This window comes from Phascolarctos cinereus, unplaced genomic scaffold, assembly GCF_003287225.1.
Source record: "Phascolarctos cinereus isolate Bilbo 61053 unplaced genomic scaffold, phaCin_HiC Scaffold_1;HRSCAF=81, whole genome shotgun sequence".
Classification (NCBI taxonomy): domain Eukaryota; kingdom Metazoa; phylum Chordata; class Mammalia; order Diprotodontia; family Phascolarctidae; genus Phascolarctos; species Phascolarctos cinereus.
Window position 1 is genome coordinate 202626396 of NW_027555514.1, and position 12381 is coordinate 202638776.

At 36.3% G+C, this 12381-nt stretch overlaps 1 protein-coding gene across 1 annotated transcript in view; it reads left to right on the plus strand.

Annotated features, from left to right (window-relative positions):
* Positions 1-11066, plus strand: part of LRRK2 (leucine rich repeat kinase 2) — a 204874-nt gene extending 193808 nt beyond the window's left edge. The window contains exons 48-51 of the mRNA XM_020973685.2: positions 4890-5042; positions 5888-6096; positions 7771-7842; positions 9375-11066. Coding sequence (XP_020829344.1) covers positions 4890-5042; positions 5888-6096; positions 7771-7842; positions 9375-9496 — 556 coding nt within the window. The 3' untranslated portion in view covers positions 9497-11066. The remainder of the gene's footprint in view (positions 1-4889; positions 5043-5887; positions 6097-7770; positions 7843-9374) is intronic.
* Positions 11067-12381: the final 1315 nt, after the last annotated feature.

Here is a 12381-nt window from a genome sequence, read left to right on the forward strand (position 1 = left end):
TCATCTCCTATATTGCCAATTGCTGTATCCAGCTAGTTTAATCTCTGCAATATCTCATATTTTCCCTTTATTTCTTCTTATGAAGTCACCACATTTATTCTAAACCTCAATACCTCTTGCCTGGCTCACTTTAACAGATTCCTAAATAAATTCTCTTCCTCTTGTCTCATTATTCTTCCACACATTCTTCTCATCTAATTCACAGTAACCTGCATAATGCATAGGTCTGATCATGGCCCCTGGCACCCCATTCAAAAATCCCAACTGTCTGTCAAATAAAATACAAACTACTTAAATTGGTCTTCAAGTACCTCGTGATTCATGGCATTCCCTTTCATATTGTCTTCATTGTAGCCAAACTTGTCTACTAGATCATGGATCATATTGCTGGAAGGGAGGTCTTATCTTTATTTTATACATGGGAGTCTATTTTATGGCTGGGAAAACTGAGGCACAGATAAGTAAAATGATTTGCCTAGGGTTTAGCCCTATCAAATCAGTGAAAGAGTCATTATTAGAACTGGGATCTTCTGACTCAGTCAGTGAGCAAGAATTTAAGAACTTACTCTTTGCCAGGCATTATGCTAAACACTGGGGCTCCAAAGAAAGGCCTGATCTCAAGAAGCTCACAGTTTTAGTGGGGGATACAACATGAAAATAATTACGTATAAAGAAGATATATACCGTAAAAATTAGAGATGATCAATAGAAGAAAGGTACCTTTTTTAAAGGGGTTGGGAAAGACTTCTCATAGAAGGTGGGATTTTATCTGACACTTGAAGGAAGCTAGGAAGCAGAGATAAGGAGGGAGAGAATTCCAAGTATGTAGAACATCCAGTGAAAATTTCTAGAGTCGGGAGATGAAAGTACCATTTGTGGGAATAGGAAGGAGACCAGGGTCATTGCAGTGGGGAGACACTTCAGGCACGGAGATCAACCAACAGGCTATTGCAGTAATGCAGACCAGGATGATGGCAGTGTCAGAAGAAAAGGTAAAATCAACAGGACTTGGCAATTGATTGGATATGTGGGGTGAGAGAGAGTAAGTCAGATGACGCGTAGGTTGTGAATATGGATAACTGAGGATAGTGGTGCCCTCAATAATAATAGGGAAGTTCAGAATAGGATAAGGTTTGGGGGGAAAGGAAATTACTTTTTTAGACATATTGTGTTTATGTCTATGAGCTATCTAGTTCAAGATGTCCAAAAGGCAGTTGAAGATTCAAAACTGAAGGTTAGGAGAGAGGTTAGGCCTGTACAAGTACATCTAAGAATCATCAAGATAGAGGTGATCCTTGAATTCACAGAACCTGGTGAAACTACCAAGTAAAATAGTACAGAGGAAGAAGCGAAGAGGGCCTGGACAGAGCTTTGGGGGACACCCATAGTTAATGAGCATGAGTTGGATGAAGGTCTAGTGAAGCGACCTAAATAGTCAGACTGGTAGGAGAATCAGGATAGAGTTGTGTCATGGAAAATGAGAGAGAAAAGAGTACCAAGGAGAAGAGAGTGACTATGTCAAAGGCCAAAGAATGATCAAGAAAGATGAGGACTGAGAAAAGGCCAATAGTTTAGTAATTAAGAGATCACTGGAAACTTTGTATTTTGGAGCAATTTCAATTGAATAATGAAGTTGGAAGCCAATCTGTAGAGAATTAAAAAGAGAAGTAAGAGGAAAGGAAATGGAGATAGCAATTGTAGACAGGCTTCTTTAACCACAAAAGGGAGGAGAGATATAGGACAATAGCTAGCAGATATGGATGGATCAAGTGAGGGGTTTATGAGGATGGGGGAGACATTAATGTTCTTGTAGGTAGTAAAGAAGCAGCCAGTAGACAGGAAGAGATTGAAGAGAAGTCAAAGAGTAGGGATGATGGAAGGGACATCCTGAAGAAAACAAGATGAAATGGGATCACTTGGCATGAAGGACAATATCTTCATGTGAGACACAGTTGAAGGAGGAGATGGTAGTAGAAGGCATCTGAGTGATGTACAGGAAGAGGGGAGAAGAGGAAACTCTTAGTGAATGGGCTTAATTTTTTCACTGAACTTTGGGGCAGACTTCTGAGTTGAGAGAGTCGGGGGAGAGGGAGCTGTCAGAAGTTTGAGAAGGGATGAAAAGATTTAAAAATGCCATGGTGGTGAGTGGGATAGTGAGTTAATTAGGGAGATATGAAAGGATTGACTTGTCACAGTGAGGGCCCAGTTGGAACTCCCATTTGAGTGCTTTTTCTACACCATTATTGACACTCCTTTATCTCTTCCTGTGCCCTCTGTAGTCTCAGTGCCTTTATGCATTGTTGAAATGTCTCCATTCTTTCTTGGCCCTCCTGTTACAAATGTAGCCTTGTTAGGAGGCCTTTCCTAAGGTCTTTTCCCTTATCTAGAAGTGTTTCCTCCCTCTGTCGATCTCATATCTCTGCTTGACTTCTCTGGTGGACTTAACTTTTCCATTATTATTATTATTATTATTATTATTATTGTTATTGTATGTGAATTGAAAATTCAGGGTACTAAAGTACTCTGGGCCAGGACTTAAGAGGCAGAAGACAGTCTGGGGGAGACAACAAACAAAATATTTACAACAAACTATTTTTGTTCTGTTGTTATTCATTTGTTCAGTCCTGTCCATCTCTTTGTCACTCCATGGACCCAGCACTCAACGCCATTCAGTCCTCTACTATCTCCTGAAATCTGTCCAGTCTCATGTTTGTTGCTTCCATCCTCTACCATCCCCTTCTCTTTTTGCCTTCAATCTTTACAGGGTCTTTTCCAGTGAGTCCTGTCTTCTCATTATGTGGCCAGAATATTTAATCTTCAGTGTGACTATTTGACCTTCCAGTGAATAGCCTGAATTAATTCTTTAAGTATTGACTTATTTGATCTCCTTGCTGTCCAAGGGACTCTCAGTAGTCTTCTCCAGCACCACAATTTTAAAACATTGGTTCTGTGGCACTCAGCTTTCCTTATAGTTATAGTCCAACTCTCACAGCCATACATTGCTACTGGAAAAACTATAGTTTGACTGCATAGACCTTTGTCAGCAAGGTCATGTCTCTGCTTTTTTACTATGCTGTCCCAATTTACCATAGGTTTCCTTCCTAGAAGCAAGGGGCTTTTAATTCCATGGCTGCAGTTGCCATTTGTCCGTAAATTTGAACTCTGACACTGCTTCCATTTCTTCTTCTATTTGACTTGAAGTTATGGGACCTGTTGCCAAGATCTTAGTTTTTTGTTTATTTGTTTGTTTTTGTGTTAAGCTTCAAGCCTGCTTATATGACCTCCTCTTTTACCCTCATCAAGAGGCTCTTTAATTTTTCTCCATTTTCTGTCATCAGACTGGTATCATCTGTATATCTGAGATTGTTGATGTTTCTCCTGGCAAACTCAATTCTGGCTTTTGACTTGTCCAGCCTGGCATTTCCCATGATGTATTCTGTGTATAAATAAATAAGGTGACAATATACAGCTTTGTTGTACTCCTTTTCAAATCTTAAACCATCCAGTTGTTCCATGTTCACTTCTAACTATTGTTTCTTGGCCCCCATGCAGGCTTCTCAGAAGACAAGTATGATGATTTGGTATTCCCATCTCTTTGAAAACTTGCTATATAAAGGATAAGTAGGAAATAATTAAATGAAGGAAGGCATTAGAATCAAAAGAGCTAGAAAAACCTTCCTATAGAAGATGGGCTTTTAGTTGGGACTTAAAGAAAGCCAAGGAAGCCAGAAAGGGCAGATGAGGAGGGAGGATATTCAAGGCATAAGGGACAGCAAGAGAAAATGCACAGAGCTGAGAAATGAGTTGTGGTTTTTTTTGTTTTATTTTGTTTTTGGTGAGGCAGTTGGGGTTAAGTGACTTGCCCAGAGTCACATAGATAGTGGGTATTATGTGTCTGAGGCCAGATTTGTACTCATGTCCTCCTGACTCCAGGGCCAGTGCTGTATCCACTGTGCCACCTGGCTGCCCCTGGGTTGTTCTTATTCATGGAACAAGGAGGTCAGTGTTACTGGACTTGAAAGAGAGAGAGAGAGAGAGAGAGAGAGAGAGAGAGAGAGAGAGAGAGAGAGAGTGTGTGTGTTGGTGGGGTGAGAGAACTAGGAGGTTGTTTAAAGTATGAAACACTGGAAAGGTTGGAAAGGAGGAGTGATATTTGTCATAAAAGCTTTTAAATGTCAAACAGAATTTTGTATTTAGTCTTGGAGATTATAGAGAGCCACTGAAGTTTATTACGTAAGGTAGTGTTGGTGCTGAAATGGTCAGACTTTAGAAAAATAATTTTGGCAGTTATATGGGGGTTTGGTTGGAATAGGGAGAGACTGAAGCAGAGAAGTCAATTAGAAGGCTATTGCAGTAGTCCAAGTGACAGGTGTTGAGCACCTAAACTAAGAGATGAGGTGGTTGAAATGACAAAATCTGGAAACTTATTGGACCTATAAGAGGAATCAAAGATTGCAAACCTGGGCGATTGGGAGCATGGTGGTGCCCTTGACAGTAATTGGGACATGTTGATTTTGAGATGTTTATGGCATATCCAGTTTGAGATATCTGAAAAAGAGTTGAGACTAGAGTCCAGAAGAATGAACAAACCTTGAGGACAGGGACTGTTTTTGCTTTTCTTGTTTCCCTAGTTGTTATCAGTGCCTGGTATATACATACCTCTTAAAAAATGACTTGTTGATTGACTTACAAACTGACTGACTTGAGTTGTTTTGTTGAATTTAATATTCAGTTCTTTTAAAAAATTTATGTATATATATATATATATATATATAGGTGGTTCAAGGACTTAGTTAATATTTTGTTTTGTTTTTCATCCACACAGAAATTGTATTATACACTTAAATACAGAAGGAAATAAATGACAACAGTCTCTTGTTTTGTCATAGGTTTTCTTATGCAACATTCAGTGATTCCAACATCATTTCAATTGTGGTGGACAAAGCTATCTATGTAGCTAAGAAAAACAGCCATTTTGTTGAAGTATGGGATAAGAAGACGGAGAAACTTTGTGTACTAATAGACTGTGTGCAGTTTTTAAAGTAATTTTCATTTTAAAAATTTCATGTCTTTAAAAATAAGTATCCTTTGGAAAGTGCTGTCTAGTGTCACATAGTTCACATATAGGAGAGATAAAAAAGAGAATGTCATATTCTTGAACCTTTTAAACACTAAATATTATTTTAGGCATATACTGGATTTTATGCCAATGAAGTAAAATCCTTTTACCTGTTGGTATCACAGATTGTTCAATAACCACTTTAAAAGAGCATTTTCCATATTCTTTTTGGGATCTCACCTGTGAAATAACCAAATTCATCACATATTGAGTCATTTCATCATGAGGTGCTGTTGTATCCTATCACTTTAAAAACGTTTTCTTCTTAATCACTGTTTCTTTTCTTGAAGATGTAAAGAATTGTCAGGTACAGAAGTTCCAGTGTTTCTGTATCTTCTATTTTAAAATAATATGTAAATTATCCTTTTTTTTCCTTTCATTTTATCATTTGACTTTATCATGAAAGAGATTTTACATTGGTTCAGGACAGAATTTAAAAGGTTTATGTTGCTTTCTTTTTAGTAGCTTATCTAAATGACCATGAAAAATGCTTTTTTAAAGACTTTTTGGAGGCTTTTCAAAACTATCAGGTTTTTATTTTCCCCATTACTGGACAGATCCCAGCTCCTTGAACAGCTCCATCTTATTTACTTTGAAGTTTCCTCTTGTTTTTTCATTAAATATTCCCTGCTCAGGTAGTGAAGCCTACTGCTCTTTGCATTCTGCATTTATATAAAGTAGTTTAGAAACCTTTAAAAAGTTTAAACAATTTAGATATGAAAAATGCAATGTCTGAACTGTTGATGAAACTTTTGTTCATGTTTTCAGGGAGCATACAGTAATATTAAGCAAGGAATCAAAACATGAAATGACTTATTCTGGAAGAGTGAAAACCCTCTGTCTGCAGAAAAATACTGCACTCTGGATAGGTACAGGAGGAGGTCACATTTTACTGGTTGATCTTTCAACACATCGCATCATACACATAATTCAGAACTTTTGTAATTCTATTAGAGCGCTGATGACAGTCCAATTAGGTAAGTCGAATTTCTTTCTATTTTACCCCAAGACAAAAAATAATTAAATTTTCTGTACTCAATCCATATGTTTAAAAATTAAACATAACATAAAAATAGGATAGATACCAAAAAAGAGCATATAACTAAAAAAGAGTAAATGCTGGCAGACATTTGAGATTAATTTAATACTGTATTTAGTAACCAAATTTTCCTCTAAGTTTCCTGTTAGCAAAAAAAAGAGAATATTCTGATTTGCAGTTTTAACCTTTTTGCAAAAAAAAAGCCTACATTTTCATCTACAGAGCCAAACTGTCTTAGAACTGTAATCACACAAAAATTTGCTAAGTGTGTCTTTTGACTCCAAATCCAGTGTTTTTTCTGTTATAATAGACTTTCTCACATCCAGCTCTGGCTCATGATAATTGCCATTACTCTAGGTAATTGCTATGCTGTGCTGTGCTTTCATTTTTCATTGTAGTTTTAAATGTCTATCATAATGAAAACATTGGATTTTGCCTCAGAAGAGCTGGGTTTCAGCAACCTGAACAGAAGTGGCTCTGCTGAGTAACATGAGACAAGTCACTTCACAGTTTTAAGCTTCACTTTTTGCATATGTAATTTATATTTTTATAAGTCATATTTATACTAACAACTTCACTGGATGAAAAAAGGAATCTTATAAATGATAAATTACTGGATGTTAATAATTCTTCATATTTCCATAGCATTATTTCAGGGATTTTAAAGGACTTTCTCATATGCTATAATAATTATTCACATTCATAGAAAGCTTTATGGTTAACAAAGCATTTTCCTCACAACAACCCTATGAATTAGGTAATACAAGTAGTATACTCATTTTGCAAATGCAAACTGAGATTAAGGTGACTTGCTCATGGTCATATAGCTAGTAAGTATAAGAGCTGAGAATCATACCAGGTTTCCTTAAAACAATTTTGGCTCTTTTTCTACTGCATCATGCAACTTTGTCAAAAGAGCCCTGGGAGAGGGATTGGGATTGAACTTTTAATTTTATTGATATTGGGAACCCCTAGGTGAGGAAACTCCCTCCAGAAATAGTGGTATCACCTTTTTTGCAACTTGCTGTCTTAGAGAGCTGCCTAGATCATTGAGAGATTAAGTGACTTGCCCAAAGTCACATACTTATTCTCAGTCAGGAGTTAGACTTGAACTCTGGTCATCCTGTCTTCAAGGTCAGCTCTTTATCCACTATACTCAAGTGCTTTTATCTACTACACAAGGCAAGGGAAGTATTATTATATCAATTTTAATATAAAGAAACACCCTCAAAGTTTCAATCATTTGCCCATAATCCCTTTAATAACAAATGGCAGAGCATTACTTTTCGTTTTACAAACAACTTTTCAGTAATACATCTATTTTACTGACAAAGGTGCACCTGTTGTTTATATATTTTCAGGTAATAGTCATAATGGTAGGTTTTTTCAATTATATTTTTTCACCTTAGGATTTGTGTATTATCCTTATACAGAGACAATCATGCTTATGTCTCTGTGGGAGTTATACTTAAAAACTTGAATTATAAATATGAGTCCCAGGAATCTGTGTCTAAAATGTGCTTTCTGCTATATGTAAAGAAATTATATTTTTTGTTTAATTAAAGGAATGATTTTAGCAGATATTTTATTTTTTATTTTCTCTTTTGTAAAGGGAGCCTAAAAAATGTCATGCTGGTTTTGGGGTACTGCCAGAAAAGTAATGAAAGTACTCAGGCCCAAAAAGGTAAGGTCCAGTTGAAAAATAAATGCTCTATTCGAAGCTGTAACAACAAATTCTTTCACCTTGGATAAAAATTTTGTGTGTGTGTGTGTGTGTGTGTGTGTGTGTGTGTGTGTGTAAGAAAGATAGATAGGGGCAGCTAGGTGGCGCAGTGGATAGAGCATTGGCCCTGACCAAACACTTGACACTTACTAGCTGTGTGACCTTGGGCAAGTCACTTAATCCCAATTGCCTAATAAAAGAAAGAAAGAAAAAAAGAAAGATAGATATATCTATGTCTGTCTGTCTATATATATATGCTGAAGCTGAAGTTAATGCAATTTTGTACCGCATTAAAGAGAGACACAGCTTTGAAGTAGTCACTTGAGGGAATTACAGTGGTAGTTCCACTGTATTCTGTTCTTTTCAGACCTCATCTGTAATATTATATTCAGTTCTGGGCAGCATAGTTTAAGGACATAGATAACCTAGAGTATCCATACAAGGGCAACTAGAATGGTAAAGGATGTTCAGTTCTTGACATAAGAGGTTAAGTTGAAGGAACTGGGCATGTTTAGCCTGGAGAAGTTCGGGGGGAGGGGAAACATAATAGATTCTTCCATTTCATCCCAGAGAGCAGAACTGGGTAGGAGGTAGAAATAGGCAACTTTAGACTTTATGTCAGGAAAAACTGGCTAACAATTAAAACTGTCCAAAAGTGGAATGGATTGCCTCTAAGTTGGGCTCTCCATCCTTAGAGGACATCAAGAAGATGTTGTGCCACCCTGTGTTGAGTACATTGTAGTGGGATTTACTTAAATATATCGGCTGGAGACCTCTGTGGTCTCTTCCATCTCTCAGATGCTGTGATTATGTTATTTCCTTGATGCAGGGAACTCCTGATGAGGTGCTTCCTCTGCTGATACAAATCAACAGCTTCTTCATCACTTAGAATTGATTGCCTGGGGCACTGAGAGTGACTTAATTAGAGTCCCACAGCCAGTCTGCATCAAAAATGCAAAAAAAAAAATCTTGCAACCCTGGTCCTCCTGACTACCAGGCCACCTCAATGTAGTATATCAACATTTTGTTTCCAAAGTAATATTGTTGCCAGCAAATATAATTTTTGGAAAATAAATGTCAATAGTATTATTAGTTTGTTTTTGTTACATATAACATGCTTTTTCGCAGTTTAGTTTATGTAATAGTATATGTAATGAGTTCACAAATGTGTTAATAGATTTATATTTTTTTAATGACTAATTGTAAGTGACATTAGCCATCAATACACCAAGGACTTGTAATTTCAAGTATCAAACTTCCAATGTGAAAATTCTCTCCATTCTGGCAGATTCTAAACTACCTATTACGTATAATCAAAGAGAATTGCCCCTGGTCACAGAGCTAATAAGTCAGACAAGTTTTGATCACATATCTTCCTAACTCCTTAGGATGCCATACTGCCTAAGATTAGATAGGATGTAGCAAATAAATAATACACAGTATCTTTCTGGGTTGCCTTTTAAGATGTGTTTTGTTTTGTTTTGTTTTTCTAGAAGTGGAGTCTTGTTTATCTATATGGGACATTAACCTACCACATGAGGTGGAAAACTTGGAGAAGCATACAGAAGTTAGAAAAGAATTAGCTGAAAAAATGAAAAGTATTTCCATGGAGTAAGAAAGCCCATTAGAGAGCATACTTGTTTTATGATTGGCTCCCATTTTAAAAAATTCTTTGACATCTCTTTTTAAAACATTTACAATGCAACGATCATTCTTGAATGTAGTTTAATATAAATGAACAAATGTTTATTTTTAATGTGACTTTTATATGTACAAAATAACTACTTACATTATCAAAGTTCAGGATTCTAAGCATAAAGAAGTATTTTAAAAATTGAAGTATTATAATAATTCTTATAATGAATTTTTTAGTAAGATAAAGGAATTTATTTACATTATACTTATTTGGAGTATATGAACTCAACTGTTAATTCGCTAACTAAATCTAATAGATGTGAAAAAAATTTTTTACAATAATGAAGGTCATTTTCAACTCGGTAAATTCTAATGTTGAAACAGTTGTTTTGTGAATCAGAATTTCAAAATAATTAGGACATTTTAACATTTAGCACAACTCATATGATACATTCCTATATCTTGTGTAATTAAATTGCTTGTAGTTGTGACAAAAAATTTTAAGCATAGTAGTTACATCATTGTTATAACAAATGAATGAGTCCCAAATGAAAGCATTGCACAGTCTGAAAGAATGCTGTCAGGAGTATAGCTAATGGAAAATTTCATGAGCTCTAAGATGCCTTATCCCTGTGATAAGAAGTATCTACAAAAATGTAGTCTCATGTAAAATAAATACAGTCTCCCTCTCTCTCTCTCTCTCTCTCTCTCTCTCTCTCTCTCTCTCTCTCTCTCTGTCTCACAGTAATAAAAGCTCTGAATTTGCTGTGATATGTTTACTATGCAATGTGCCCCTTCACTTTTTCTTCACTTATTTTCTTTCTTTTGGGTTTTTTTTTTGGCTAGGTAATGGAGTTAAGTGACTTGCCCTGGGTCACTCAGCTAGTAAGTATTAATGTGTCTGAGGTCGAATATGAACTCAGGTCCTCTTGAATCCAGGGCAGGTGCTGTACCCACTGTGCCACCTAGCTGCCCCTATTTTGTTTCTTTTTAATTCTTATAAAATACCTAGACTGTGTTTTCTTGTTTCCTATACTTGCTCTCTCTGAAATTCCTTCAAATCTATTTTCTTCCATTTCATTCTGTTAGAGGCCTTATTTTCAGGATTGGAGACATTTCTTGTATTCTTTAATATTAAGAGAAAAATAACCAAATATGTCATTGGTTGGCTTAAGAAGAAACCAGTTTTGTTGTGTAGTTGCTAAAAGTACTTGATAACTTTGGGAAACAATTTTCTTTTTTTTTCCTTGTGTAATTTGCTCTGAGACATTTTCACAAAGCAGATCTTGACTCCAGTGATTTGTTTCAGTTTCTTTAACTTATAAATAATTTCAAATTTTTAACCTTGAGAGTTATATTCTCTGTTTTAAAGGAAGCTCATTGAATAGTTTCCATAGTGTTGACAAGACAATAAGAGATGAATTTGGTTTTTAATTAATTTTAAGGTGTTGTTAACTTTCTGTTTATATGTAATATTCTAAGCTAAAGACTCTTACGGAAAATGTGTGTGTGAATTATATTTATCATGAAAAATAAACATTATAAAATAATGTTTGATAAGACTATTTCATTTATAAGTTATTTTTAAGTTCTTAAAGTTTTTCACACAATTTTCATACTAAAATGATGATACTGTAGGTAATGAAGAGATAAAGGAAGGGGCAAATTTACATCAAGCTTTTTTGTTTAGCCTTGATGATTTTCTATATGTCAGTATAATTACCTGCATATTTAATGAGAGTTGGCATGCAGTCCATGTTTACTTGTGATTTGAAATAGAAAGATAGAAAAGAAGGAAGGAAGGAAAATTCAGGGAAGGAAGGGTGAGATTTATTATTTACTATGTGCAATGCCCTGTGTGAAGCAGTGAGGATTTCAAATACATGCAAAAAGAAAGATAGTCTCTTGCGGTTAAGGAGCTTACCTTCTAATGGAGGGAGACAATACATAAAAGGGAGTTGAAAAGGGAGGGGGTAGGGGAGCAAAGGTACCTGGCACTTGTGCATAGTTTTGACTTCCAAAAAGTCAGGAGCAGAACCAGGAGGGGAATGGTTTTTGAAGTCCTAATAGGGCCAGATCCAAGAAGGGAATGAAGGCTAGCCAGCCAGAGACCCTCCACAGAATAATGTTAGGAGGGAAGAGGATTGGTGGAGGTATATTCCAGGGTGAAAAGGCCACAGAATTATTTGGATATTACATAGCAAGAAGGCCCCAGGCATTAAAGGAAGTTTAGTTTCAGGATTATGATGGCAGCAGAGATCTGAATTACAGAAAGTAAGGAACAGAGCCAGGAAGGGAATGGAAGTTGGCTGGCTTAGGCCCGTCTACCAATTGGAAGAGCAGGTGTGGTGGAAGGGTTTTCTAGGGTGAGAAATCCATAGGGTTTGTCAAGTGCCCTAGGCTAAGGAGGTACCAGGCAATGAAGGAGAAGTAGAATTTTGAAACCATGGCAAGTCAGAAGCAGGTCCAATAAGGGAATGAAGACTGGCCAGCCTGGGCCCATTCATACAATCCAGGCCCTAGAAGAAATCACCAATGTGAGAAAGATAGCAGCCCTAGCAGAAGATATTCCATTAGTAATGGGGAGCACTGAATTGTGAAGTGGAAGACTTCATTATGGGAAGGGATAGGGGAAGTGTGGGGAAAGGAAAAATAGGGCATAGGGGAAAAACTTAAAGGGATTACACATTGTCTGAATTTTGATATATCTTACTTGGGGCCTGGAAAATGTCATGTACTTCATTGTTTCATTCATTTTACTAACCTGCTTCCTGTTGTGATTACTTAACACTAAACTAATATGAATGTATTGAAATGATGTTAAGTGCTACATAAACCTTAATACTTCTTAACCCAGAATGTCCT